The sequence below is a fragment of the Diceros bicornis genome, chromosome 5 (assembly GCF_020826845.1).
Source record: "Diceros bicornis minor isolate mBicDic1 chromosome 5, mDicBic1.mat.cur, whole genome shotgun sequence".
Classification (NCBI taxonomy): Eukaryota; Metazoa; Chordata; class Mammalia; order Perissodactyla; family Rhinocerotidae; genus Diceros; species Diceros bicornis.
In genome coordinates, this window is record NC_080744.1 from 74652267 (window position 1) to 74666720 (window position 14454).

Genomic DNA, 14454 nt, shown 5'->3' on the forward strand with positions numbered 1-14454 from the left:
AACAAATAATTATTCAGTTCCTACCATGATTCAGCAAATAGATTTTAGAAAAAATATTCAACCTCTTTAAACTCAAAAGAAAATGAAGCAAGATCACATTACTCTAACTTAACTTCCAACCATAATGACATGCTATATTATAGTTTATAGCACCAGGTTTTAAACATTTTTTTTTTTTGTGAGGAAGATCAGCCCTGAGCTAACATCCATGCCAATCCTCCTCCTTTTTTGCTGAGGAAGACCGGCCCTGAGCTAACATCTAATGCCAATCCTCCGCCTTTTTTTCCCTTTTTCTCCCCAAAGCCCCAGTAGATAGTTGTATGTCATAGTTGCACATCCTTCTAGTTGCTGTATGTGGGATGCTGCCTCAGCATGGCCTGACAAGCGGTGCGTCGGTGCACGCCCGGATCCAAATCCTGGGCCGGCCAGTAGTGGAGAGCATGCACTTAACCGCTAAGCCATGGCGCTGTCCCCTAAATATTTTTTACTAATGTTCCTTGGAGACTAGTAGTTGACAAATACATTAGCCCAAGTTACAGTATAGGAAAACTGAAGCTCAAGGATGATAATGATTTGACCAAATTTACATAGTAAAGCTAGAAAGGACAAAGATTAATCCCCAAGGTTCCTGACAAATAGGAACCCCTGATATATTTTTTGACAAAGATTTAAAAGACTAGTTTTTTTAAGCTTTATTTTAGATGATCATTTTCCATGCTTGTGCATGTTAATGTTATAAGGGTTCTTAGAAAATATGTCAATAGTTGGGATGGCAAACAATGTCTCCTGTGCCTGCCTGTTCACTCCCACCTTTACATTCCTCTATTAATGAGTGTTCTTGATGAGCAATGGTTTTATGCAAGTTTCTAAAAACTGACATTGGGATTGGAGGCCTCCAAAAGCCTAATCCAGGGACCTAGAATTGCTTAATCCAACACCCGGAAATCCTCAGTGGCAAGAAATGCGCCTCAGCCTTGCAATCCATGCTGCATTTTGCTGCCAGATTAGTAGCCGTGCAACACTGTTTTCGCTGAGCCGTTACCAGCTCCAAACCCTGTGATGACTTCCCTTTGCCCGCAGCATGGACTTCAGGCTCCTTCAGCTCGCATCCAAATCTAGCTCCTACCTCTCCTCTTCAGTTTAACCCACAAGTGTCCCCAACACAAAGCCTTTGTTTTAGTTGCTGCGTTTAACTCTTTTTCTCTCCTCCAATCTTGCATTCCTGCATTTTGCCTAAAGACTTTTGCTCCTGTTATAGCCTCCGTTTGATATGTTTTTTTCCTCTTTTTTCTATCCAAATCCAGTACATTCATCAACGGACAGTTGAAACACCAGTACCTCTGTTTGGCCTTCCTTGAGCATCTCTGCCAATTATCTTTTCCTTTAGAAAGCTTTGAATCACACAGTGACTCTGTCGTCTTTATCAGCTGTCATATATTATTACTCTCACTCTCATATGTATCGGGCATTCAATAAATATCTTTTGAATTAATTTATTTGTTCATAAGCGTGTGCTCAGGATTCCCACAAAATGCCGAAACCGCAAATACAGATTCTCCTTGAAAGTCAAACAGAGAAGAGAAAAAAGAAAATTTTCATTAGGCTCCTTGTATATCATTCACTATTTAAATCTCTGGATTTCTTGGAAAGTCCTGGATCTATTACCAATACTCCTTCTTGATCCAGAACTATATTTTTTAATGAAAGAGTTTATAAAGTGAATACTCAGATTATTCTTTGACACCTACGATCTATAGGATTAAGCCAAACCTGAAAACATGTGTGAATAAGGCTTTCTCAGAAAAAGACAGGAGGTCAGATTAAAACAGAAACAATGCAACAGGGATTCTCTCCCTCCTCAGCTTGCTGTTACCTATATGTGAGACTACGTGGTCTTTCATTTATGCTTTAACCGTTTAAATAAAGTATATTTTTACTATAGTCAATAGGTTTGCTTAACGGGTGATCTAGTCCTCTAGAATTCACTAGGGATCTATGGTTGAGTTTCAGGAAATACTGAAAATGTATTTTTAAAATAAGTGCAAACTTAGATTAGTCTTTGAAATTCTTTAGATTGAAACCTGAAAAGATATTGGCCATCTGTATAAGCTTTGGGAATAGTGTAAGAAATTTTTACTGAATTTAACTTTTAAACCTGTTTTAGATAGACAATCTGTAATCACTTAAAAGTTGGGGTCTAAAAATTTCTCTCAAAAATATTTAATAAAGCTAATATATCGTTTTCTAATTATTCAAATTAAACCAGTGATTCAAGCAGGAATCTCAGTAAAGATTTTCCTTCTTTTATCTAATTTCTGTTTAATTAAACATAATAAATATACACGCATTACTAAAGTATTTGGAATGTGCCAAAAATACCTAGTTGAATGTCCTTAAAGTGAACAGTTCACAATTCATCAAAAAATATGTGACAATTTTAAGTAAATTGTCAAACCTTAGTTGGTGGACCTTCTAATAGGCTGTAATTAATTAAAGAAGACACTCCTAGGAAAGTTTAGAATTTTTCTCATGCATTATTTCTTTATACAGAGACTTACAGATTTTATGACTTTAATGGTAATTTTATAATGTTTCTGGATGTACACATACAGAAAAATGTTAAAAATATAAATGTAGAGCTAAGTGAATTACCATAAAGTGAATAATCATCTAACTGCCATCAGATTGAAAAGTAGAATGTCTGTGGCACCCCAAAATCCCTGCTATGACCCCTCCTAGTTTCCTCACCTCCCTCCTTCCCAAAGGAAACCACTATCCTATCACACTAAAGTTAATTTTTGCCTATTTTTGAACCTTATTTAATGGGATAATAGAGAATTGTTTTGTTTGTTTGATTGTTTTTAATTGGATTATTTTGCAACTGCCTTCTTTTAACTCAATATTATCTTTATGAAATCTGTGTCATTGTGGTTCATTTCTTTTCATTGTTATACCACTGTGTAAATACATCACAATTTATTTATTCCCTCTACTGCAGGTGGACATTTATGAGTAATGCTACTATGAACATTCTTTTACTTGTTTTTTGTGAATATCTGCACACACAAATGTTGAGTATATATCTAGAAGTGGAATTGTCAATGTTCAAGCTTTATTGATTATGACAGACTTTTCCAAAGAGGTTATACCAATTTGCACTCATACCAATAATGCATGAGGGTTCCTTTTGCCCCACATCCTTGCTAACATTTCACGTGGATGTCACCTGCTGGGTGTTGGATGATATCTCATGGTTTTAACTTCCATTTCTCTGAGTAGTAGTGAGATTGAGCACCTTTCCGTACTAGCTATTTGGAGATCCTCTTTTGTGAATTATCTGTGCAAATCTCTTTTATGAATTGTCTGTCGTTTATTTATTGGAATTTTGTATACATTGTGGATGCAAGCTTATTACAGGTTATAATGTGTTACAAAAATGTCCTTTTTACATTGAGACCTACAATGCCACGTGAAATTGATTTTTTGTGAATGGTGTGAAGTATGGGTCAGGTTTCATTATTTTCCTCAGCACCATTGCTCTGCAGCAACACCTTGTCATAAACTGTTTGTATGTGCACGGGTCTGCTTTTGGACTTTCTATTCTGTGCCTTGGGTTTACTTATTCATCTTTGTACCTTTACCTCATTGGTTAGTTACTGTAGCTTTAAGTAGAGCAGATCCTTCCTCTATTTCTTTTTATTTACTGTTGGCTTGATTATTTTTGGTCTTTTACATTTATATATAAATTTTATATCATTATAGTCATCTCCTGGTCACAAATTTCTTACAGTTTTTTTTTAATCTGTATATAACTTTATATCAAATTTGTTCTTATAGGATATTTTGCTTATTATGGAAATTTAGATTGGCATTTTTTTCCTTTTCTGTTTGAAGATATTATTTCATTGTCTCTGACTTCCATTGTTTCTATTTATTTGTTGGTCTAATTGGTGCTATTTTCAAATTAATCTATTTTTCCTCCCTGTCTGGATGCTTATATGATTTTCCCCTTTGTTTTTGGTTTCACTGGCATTTATGATGTACCAAGATGAAGTTTTCTCTGTAATTATTCTCTTCAAAAAGATCTTCTTGAATCTTTGGCTTGAGATCTTTCAGCCATTTCGAACCGTTGTCAGGCATCATTGCTTTTGCTCCATTCTCTCTCCCCTCTTCCTCTTCTAGGATTCCAATTCCAATTCTAACAATTCCAATATTAGGTCTTCTAACCATATCTTCTATATATCACACCGTCCTTTCTGTATTTTTCATTTTATTTTCTCTTCGTGCTTCACTCTGGAAATTTTCTTCTGCTTTATCTTTCAGTTCAACTGTTCTCTCTTTATCTGTGTCTAATCTGCTATTATTATCCATGGAAATATTGTAGATATTTTCTTTCTTCAAAGAGGATATGTGCTTGCCTCTGGTGGGCAGCTAGAGGCATTAGTAATCCAGGACAAACTTCATCTAATTTCTGGGATTTGGGTAATTCTGGGTTCGGATTCAGATCTTGTTCGTGCTAGAGGCCTTCTGGTTTATCTTTGCATTTTTGGCAGAGCTCTTTAGAATCCTAGCCCTCAGCTATGAGTTTAATAAAGCTTCCCTACTCCGTCTCTGTCTCCAGTTTTTGGCCCCTTAGTCCCATGAGTCTGTCAAATGTTCTGCTTAGCTTCTCTTTCTCTTCTAGAAACTGCAGCTACCTGAAACATGGGGCTCACTTCTCTCAATTTCTTTTTCTCCCAGATCTTGGCCCAGATTTTTACTAGCTTCAGTGCCTTTAAGGAGATGTATTCAAATTTTGTCTGTCTTTCTCTAGTTGTTTCCAGTGGGATGATTACCTATTCCGTAATACCCCCCTCCTGTTTATTTTTCAGAAAAGTTTATGGTTGTTTAAATATTTAATTCTTAGTTAGTTTGGACTACTAATACATGAGAGTAAAAAAGAAGAAAATTTGGAATATATTTTTTTATAATCACATTTTGGAAAATGTAAATCATTTAACTCTGTATTTTTCTGATAATATTATATAGAGGAAGCACTTGTCCAGAATAGTATGCTATTGAGGAGAGTGCTGTAAAGCTTAAGGTCTGGAGATTTAAGTCCTTGGTTGTAACAATAGCAAGCTGTGAAAATGTGAACAAAGCAATTGACTAGCAGATGGGTAAGGAGATAAGGTTAAAAGAAATGCTGAATTAAATTTATTTCAACGAATATATCCAGCTAACATTCAAAGAGTCCCTTAAATATCACCCTGGACAGAAGATCGCCAGATTGGGACTTCAGCTTTTGTATTGGTCTTGAATGTAAATTCTGCTGACCAGCAAAATTTGAGATGTATAGTTTTTGCCAAATCTGAAATTTACTCCTAACTTTTTAGTTTTATTTGAGCTAAAAAACTGAGATTTTTGCTAGCTCCATGGAGAACAGATTATTTAATATGCTGCTTTAATTATATTATGTTTTTATTTCTCTTCCTTTTTTTCTGGAGTACACTTGGACTGATATATTCTAACTTTATTTCAAAATACTTCCACCAAGATTAGATGAAAGAAAGAGAAGGATCCAAAAATGAATGAGGATGAAAGATTTCCATTAAGAAATGTGAATTTTCTGTTGTTCAAAATCACTTTTCAAAATACCATTTTGCTTTTCATTAATGATTACGACAAATTGCAAGTTTTTCAAGTCTGCATGTCTCATTTTTAATACATGACTTAATTTTTTCTAGAGTCTATTTGTGAACTCCAAGCTTTAGTTTTTTCCTACACTAAAGCCCTATGATCAAATTATTGCCCAGTGGGTCTATAAATAACACCTACTATAGGTCTAAAGAAGATATTAAGTGAAATGTTAAAAGAAGGAATTACCATCTGCATCTCATTTATAATTTAACTTAATCTTAAATTCCAGAGACAAATTCCCATTCTTTTTTCCCCCATTGACTCTCTTAGAAGGATTCTTAGAGACAATTAACCTGTGCTTCCTAGCCAAATACAACCCCTAATCCCTCAGTCCAAAATGGCAGGACCAGAGCAAGATTATTCTCAGTGCCAAAGGAGAGCTTAACTAACATAGCTGTTGCTATGAAATCATTTTCCTTTAAGGTCTTCTGATCTATGAAACGTGTCTCACTACAGAAGTCATACTTCTTCAGAAATTCATTGCCCCACAAGTCCTTTGCAAAAATAATTCTTGTCTACCTTCATTTTTGGTAATTGCTTTTAAGACTTCCAATATGATTTTTAAAATATGCAAAATGGTAAAAACTCTTAGATTACAGAATCCTGAGCACAGAGGGCACCACAGAGAAAGAAAATGGAAAGGAATTTATTGAGCATGCCTTTGGGACCATCAGATAGTATGTTTGGTACTTGATATGAATTAAGCCATCTAATTTCCAGTAAAATGTATGTAGTAGGTATTCTTTTTCTTTATAACAGATTTATTGAGATATAATTCACATACCATACAATTCACTCATTTAAAGTGTACAATTCAATGATTTTTAGTATATTTACAGAGTTGTATACTCATGACCACAATCAATTTCAGAATATTTTCATCACCCCATAAAGAAACCCTATACCCATCAGCAGTCATTCCACGTTTCCCCCAACGTGCCTCCCCTAACCCTAGGCAACTACTACTCTAATTTCTGTTTCTATGGATTTGCCTCTTCTGTACGTTTCATATAAATGGAATCATATAATATATGGTTATTTGTGACTGGCTTCTTTCACTTAGCATGATGTTTTTAAGGTTCATCCAAGTTGTGACATGTATCAATACTTTGTTCCTTTTTATTGCTGAATAATATTCCATTGTATGACTATATCACATTTTGTTTATCCATTCATTAGTTGATGGTCATTGGGTTGTTTCCACCTTCTGGCTATTAGGAATAAGGCTAATATGAATATTTGTGTACAAGTTTTCCTGTGGACATATGTTCTCATTTCTCTAAGGTATGTACTTAGGAGTGGAATTGCTGGGTCATATGGTAACTATGTTCAACCTTTTGAGGAACTGCCAAACGGTTTTCCAAAGTGGGGGCACCATTTAACATTCTCACAAGCAGTACATAGTACATGAGTGTTCTAATTTTCCACATCCTCATCAATGCTTGTTATTGTCTGTCTTTTTGATTGTAGCCTTTCTAGTGGGTATGAGGGTAGGAAGGGGTATCTCATTGTGGTTTTGATTTACATTCCCCTATTGAGTACTGATGTTGAGTATCTTTTCATGTGCTCATTATTTGACACTTCTCCTGTCTTCTTTGAAGGAATGCCTATTCAAAGCCTTTGCCAATTTTTAAATTAGGTGGTTTTTGTTTTTTGTAAATGTTCTTTTTATATTCTAAATACAAGTCCCTTATCAGATATATGATTTGCAAACATTTTCTCCCATTCTGTGGGTTGTCTTTTCATTTTCTTAATGGTTTCCTTTGTGGCATAATAATTTTTAATTTTGATGAAGTAGAATTTATCTATTTTTTCTTTTGTCACTTGTGATATTCTTGCCCTGGTAACTGATGGTCTGAGAGGATAGTTTCCCAAAAGAATATCTGAAATAAATGATGAGGCTAAACCTGGATCGTTCAAACACCCCTGCTCTTTGCTCCAGAGTCACGTAATACAACCTTCTGGTTTTACTGTGGAGGATCAGAAAGAGAACAATTGCCTGGTTGAGACAGTCTTTGAAAAAGATTTTTTGAGCTCCAGTCCTGTTTTTCTTCTTCACTCTCCTATTTCTTATATCTCCTTTCTTTCATGGATTTTTTGAACATATAATAATTAAGATGACAAGTAATGGGAGTGAGAAAATTAATAATGCTATTTTGAATTTTAGGTTGTATTATAAAGTAAAAAGTTAGATTATAAATGAATGAAACAGCATGATAAAGACCCCGAAGAGCAGCACTGAGCTCACAGAGCTTCTTAGGCAACGGTGGGAGAGCCCCCCATAGTGGCCATCTTGAAGGGAGAGAGGCACATGTACATAGGTCAGCCCTGCTGTGGTTGCTAAAATTTCAGCTTGTTACTTGATAGATACATTTGAGTGGCTCTTATCACTCCACGAAGGTGACGTGATACTCTCTGTCCACATTTTTTACGAGGTCTCCAACAATATTAATGCCTTAGGGAGCAATATTAATTTAGGCTGGATGAGAGATCCGGAGCCTTGTTTCTGGCCATAACTTTTAGTGCATCTGAGGAGAAAGAGTTGAGATCAGCGTCTTCAATAGATAGTTTTGCCAAGAAAGCCCTGAATTGGAATGAAGCGCTTGTGTTCAGGGACTGTACCTTTGACTCTTGGCTCAGTGTATACTTGGGAACCTGGCCACATCTTCATTGGCACACAGGCTTTAGGGCTTCTGTGCCTTTCTGTTGTAATTTTTAAGCTTCTATTGCTGTTTTGAAGGGTATGTCTTGGTGCAGCTGACTCACTACTTCTCAACTTTAAATTATTAGTCACTAGTTATGATCATTTGTGGAGTTTTCCCCATAGATACAGCATACATCATGGCATTTGTCATGCCAGTGTAAGGACTTTGTCTAACAGAGCTACAAAAAGACTTTTATGCACTCTTTAAGATGCACATCAAATGGCAGAAGCCTTTACCTAGAAGAGCAGTCTTGACATCTCTGAGGATTCTTGTGTTTATTGACATTCTGAGGTCTCTCTCTCACGGCCTCTTGAAAGGCTTTTCTTCATTTGGCCCTGCTGGGTCCTTTACCTTGAAGGCTCTCCTGCTTCCCTGCCTGGAAAGAATCTTATTCAACCAGGAGTATCTCAGTTCAGATACCGTGAAACCTCTCGGGCGTCACTAAATCTCATGTCCTAGAATATTTTTGTATTTCCAGAGTAGCCTTTATTTCTGTTTTACCAAGGCCAGTTCTGTATGCGTCTCTCTGACATGGATTAGGAGCTTGTTGAGAGCATAGACTATCCTCCTATTCATCTTTGTTGTCTGCTCCACTCACCATTCCCACCTCTGGGATTATGAGACTGGGATGGGTGGGACATATGGTGAATGCCTAAAAAATTTGTTGATTTGAGGTGGTATTTCACTTTTAAGAAATAGAATGTGTTTACTAAACAAATACATAAGAAAATGGTATATTTTCTCAATTCTGTATTAATGAGTATCTTGGCAAATTTCCAGAGACTAAGGTAGTTTTAAAATCAGATTAGTCTCCTCTTCCTCAAGGTCTCTAATGATCTTCCAAATGTTTGACTATGCAGTCATGTCATTGGCCCCCACGTTGCAGGGGGCAAGGATTCCCAAGAGAGTGTTAGTTATACTTCATTGCCTGGGTATCAATATTTGCCTCTGTTGGGAACAGTTTTCCTGAAGAAGAGGTACTTTGGAAAATGTTCAGAAAGTTGACTTGGAAAATGGAAAGTTGGAGAATATGGTAGATTGTGTTATCATTCAAAATATATTTGCTGCTCTTCCCTGGGCGAGAACTAACTTTCCTACTCCAGTGACATTAAGATTGACGATAAGACTTGCTCTGGGCAATGAAATGTGAGGGGAAGTGTGTGTCACTTCTACCACAATGTCCAGCAGTGTCTCAGATAGAGGAAGCTAAGTGGCTATGTAGTACAAGAAAGAAAAAAAATCTTTGTTGTAAGCTACTGCGATTTGGAGGGCCTTTTGTTGCCGCAGCATAAGCCAATCTCTCCTAATGGATAGAAACAACATTCCAAGTACAATAGATATAGTGGCAAACATCTGAAGCAAGGAGCAGCAAATGATAAGTGATGAGAAAAGCATAAGATTGTCATTAAATTGCAAACTAAGATCCAATACTGAAGTTACCTCTGTAAAGTTGCCATGGGATTTCAAACTAAGATTCAATAAAGATGTTGAATATTTTGAGTATTTAACTTACTAAAGAGTCACATAAATAGATCAAATATACCTATTTTTATTCTTTCAACATACAGATGTATTTATTGATAACCAAAGATGATTTAGACATTTAGCAGGGCATTACAGTATATGAAAAATACATTACTCCACGAACTCTGCCTTGGGATTTGTACAACTTACTAAGGAAGATCTCACCTTGGTAAATATTAACAATTATAATTTTAATGAGAAAGAAAATAACTCAAGAGGGTAATTATGTACATTTGGAGAGAAGAAGAGGAAAAGATTCCTGGAAGGTGTGGCATTTGACCAAGGCCTTGGGGTATGGATAAGGGAAGACATTTCTTGAGGAAGGAACAGTGGGTGTGAATCAGCAGAGGCAGGAAATATGGACAATTATTTTGAGGCAGTGAGGACACTCTTTGGCTAGAAAATATTAAGCTTAATTCAGGGACATGGTGGAAAATAAAACTGAAGTTAATTTGGGAAAACATTTTTTTTTTCCCAAAATAAAATAAAATTCCCAGATGAGTGTTCTGACCTTTATGGGAAGCAATGAGCCATAGAAGATTTTGAATATAGGATGAGAGTGTAAGTCCATGCTGTGCTTCCGGAATGTGTGGATGGAGCATAGGGCCAGGGACCTGGAGATGTCACGGCCCACAATGAGCCTCTGACCCAGCTCAATGGTGCATCACACTGAATGATCCACATATACATGGAGTGTAAAAAAAACAACAGCGTGTATCAAATCTATGTCCAGGGAAGATTTATTCCATTGATGGTGTTGGGAAAATTGGTTAGCTGTTTGTGGAACAAAAATCAACGTACACATTCATTTCAGATCAAACATTGAAATAATCGCCAACCTTCAATATAGGTTTGTGGTTAGATCTCTCTTGTAAACTTTTCTAAGCCTATAAGCAAGTTTTAAAAATAACAAGGAGAAAATGAGACAGATTCAACTACATACAAAAATTTAAGTATTTTATATGTCCCCACTCAAACCCATAACAAGTTTTAAAACAAACAACTGAGGAAATGTTTGCAGAGAATTCAAGCAAGGATTAGTATCAAAAGAACTTAAATGAATAAGTAAAAATAGCAAAAGGAACAAAAAATGAGAAAAATGAATAAGTAGTGTAATCAGATCATTTATGAGATTAAATACAGAGGAAAAACAGACATTTAGGAAATAATCCATTAAAGAAAGTGATTAAAAGGACAATTTTTTCCCAAGGAAATTAGCAAAAGTTACTGTTAAGAAATATTATGTAATATTGTCATATTTACAAAGTGAGATAGGCACTTCTATAAAGTGCTCATAGTGGCATGTAGGCTGGTATGATTTTTTTGCAAAGTAGTTTGGCAATATGTATCAAAAGCCTTAAACATTGGCCTAGCAATTACTCTTTTGCCATAGTCCTTCTAAGGAAATAAGTCTAAATATAGCAAAAAGACTCTACTCAAAGATATTCTTAAGAATATTATTTATAGTTTTGCATAAATGGAAATAACCTAAATTTGCAGCGTTCAGGAAAATGTATTTATAAACTGTAGAGTACATGTGTATATTTGATAGAAAATGAGGAAAAATTTAAAATTGTGTTTACAAATAATTTGTAATGAGTATGAAAATGTTTATGCTGTGCTGACAGTATGATATATATGCATTTGATCAGAGCCGTGTAAAGGAAACTATACACACACACACACACACACCCGTACACACCCACAAAAACAATGGGAGGAATTTCCCAGATTATCAACCTTTAAGCGTCGGGTCTCCTAGGTCATTTCTTTTCTCATTTATATAATTCTGGCTGAAAATGTGGGTGATGCTAAAGTAGGAGCCTGGAGATAAGTCTTTCGTCTTCTACATAGCAGTAATTGTCATGAGTGAATCGATTGCTAAAGGAAAGAATATGGGGACAAAAACAGAAAGAGACATGGAATAAAGTCTGGAAAATGCACGTTTTGGGGGCAGGAGGAGAATAGGAGCCTGTCAGGCTTGGAATAGAAGGAGATCAAGATAGGCAAGGTCTCCTGAAGCTTAGAGTGCAGCAGTCTCAGGAAGAGAGCACAGTCCATCAGTGAGGGTGGGAGGGGAGGAGGCAAGGAAGCTGATGATTAGAGACGGCCACTCGGTTTTCACTGGTTGACCTTCTATCAGCTTCAATAGAATCCAGAAGATCAGAGGCCGAGAGGTTTGAAACCGATGAAGTGGCCTGTTGAAGTGGATGGGAGAAAATGGTGCATACACTTGCCTGGCTCCAAGAAAAACAAAATAGAACAGAAAAGGCAAATATATAACGAAATGTGGCATAATCAGTGGGCCATTTTCTCACTCTGCAATGGTAGTGGTGGTGGGGTTTCCAGGCTGTGGTGCACGTCAGAAGATTAGCACTGGAATTCACTCGCATACAAGAAACCAGACGAGGTGCTTCTCCGAGGCTCTCCTTAATGCCTTTTCTGTGGTTGGAGCAGAGCATCTCACGGTACACCACTGCCTTCTGTGAGACTGGACCTGCTTCTGTGCCTCTCCAGCTCTCAGGGCACCCTGAGCTATCCCAGTTGCTCGAGGGTCAATGCCTTAAACATCTGTGCTCAGTGTCACTCTAGATGGGCTGATAGGGGACAGCTGGTAAAAAACATTTTGCTCAGTAAAGCCTTGAGCCAAATCTTTCCTATCTATTGTGGAGAAGAAAGAGACGATTAACTGAAAAATAAGATATTTGGCGTTATTCTGTTTTCTAAGCTAAAATCTTTCCCGAAGTTTTCCCAAGGCTAGTTCTCAGCTGAACACTTAGCCTTAAAAGAGTACCTCGTCATTACCGTATAAGTAGACGGAACATCATTTCTTTCCCAGTTCCTCTGTAAATACTATCAGGCAGACAGACGCAAATTGCACCGTTGTGGACCACCTCTCAGTTCATGGGCTTTTCAAGAGCATGCTGTTGATCCCTGGAAGTCAAAGCCAACTCTTTTGCCTGCCGTGTCTTTTCTCCAGTGTAACCCTTGTCTGTTTACCGTAGGTGCCTACCCTCGGCTCTCACTGAGCTTTCGGTTGAAGAGAAACATTGGATACTTCATTCTCCAGACTTACATGCCCTCTATACTAATTACGATTCTCTCCTGGGTGTCCTTCTGGATCAATTATGATGCATCTGCGGCTAGAGTTGCCCTTGGTATGTGCTACTTTAAAATGATATCTAAAATGTAAAGTAACCGTATCATTACAGTATTAAGAGTTCAAAGACTACAGTTCAACTGCAATTTTTTGACATCATGACACCAGTCTTGCCCGTATAGTCACTTTTTATCCTGAAACACTAATTTCATGCACGATTCTCTTGATGTGTTAATTTAATTATAAGGCTCAAATGTGAATTTTCATGCCCATGAAAGGGAAAATATGCTTGCCGAATATTTGCGTGATAAAACTATTTTTGACACTAATTTTAAAGCAAGGATTAACATCTCCTGTTCAAAATTATTCTGTGGCCCAGGAAGAAGACTTGATTAATTGTGCATTCTTCTTTTTTAAGTCAGAAAAATAGTCAAATATTATAGCATATAATTGGAATTACACAATTTAATGAGCATTAAAACATGTGATTAGATTCTGAATGATTCCCAAGAGCTCTATTGATCTTTTCTGGACATTAGTCATTTGACAGCTATATTATTAGCTGATGTACAATATATATTATAGGTTCAAATAATATTTCTAATATTGTTTTATTACTAAGGGAAGGCTTATATTTTCAGAAACATTATTCTCTACTAGGCTAATTATTATAAAACTGCATGGACAAAATAATCATTTAAATACGTTTTAGGTAAGTACAGAGCTGAAGAGCAACTATGCGGTCCATCCCTTCTTTGGGTAGGGTTGAATTTTATTCCTAAAAGTGAAATTATCAATAATACTTTTTAAAATTGATGGAAAAGAATTATTAACACATTTGCTGGTAAATCAGCTTAGAGATAAGCATAAGAATTCAGGGTTAAGATTATCCCTCTTTCTTCCTTTTTCTGTTTACCGTCTTTTCCCAGAACTTGAAATTGATTAACGTTTTTTTCTAGGAGAAGGTGTGTACATGTGTGTATGTGGATGTCTGGTTTAGACCCACAGGTACGTGACTTGCAGAGCTACAGTTAAGATTAGATTTTTTCCCCCAGGAAATAACATATAACAATGGTTTAAGAAAATCAGATGGCTGTTCCTAAAGGTGTTAGGTGAATAAAAAAGCACTTGGAGAGAAGAAAGTATCAAAAAACTAAAAGTGCTGTATTAATTGTCATGTATTTCTAATGAGTATGGTAAGAAAAGAGTCTCTCAAAAATATCTCCGGGATTTGTCTGCAGCCTGCAGAGGTTACCCTATAATGTCAGTCCTTTCTGTAGGTTTTTTTTTTTTTTTTTAATGTTTCTAGATTACTCTTTGTTAAGCTATTTTATCTGCTTCTCACCCGGAAAAGTCAGAGCTAAAACGAATTTGCGGGGGCAGATCCAAATTTTGCAGAGCTGTTAACTTGCACAATTTCAGGAGCTCTCTTTAAGAAAAAGAATA

The 14454-nt window shown here is 36.3% G+C and overlaps 1 protein-coding gene across 2 annotated transcripts in view; it reads left to right on the plus strand.

Moving 5' to 3' along the window:
* Nucleotides 1-14454, plus strand: part of GABRB3 (gamma-aminobutyric acid type A receptor subunit beta3) — a 201221-nt gene that overhangs the window by 171900 nt on the left and 14867 nt on the right. For both annotated transcript variants that reach the window (XM_058542249.1, XM_058542248.1), the window contains one exon: nt 12914-13066. In XM_058542249.1, coding sequence (XP_058398232.1) covers nt 12914-13066 — 153 coding nt within the window. The remainder of the gene's footprint in view (nt 1-12913; nt 13067-14454) is intronic.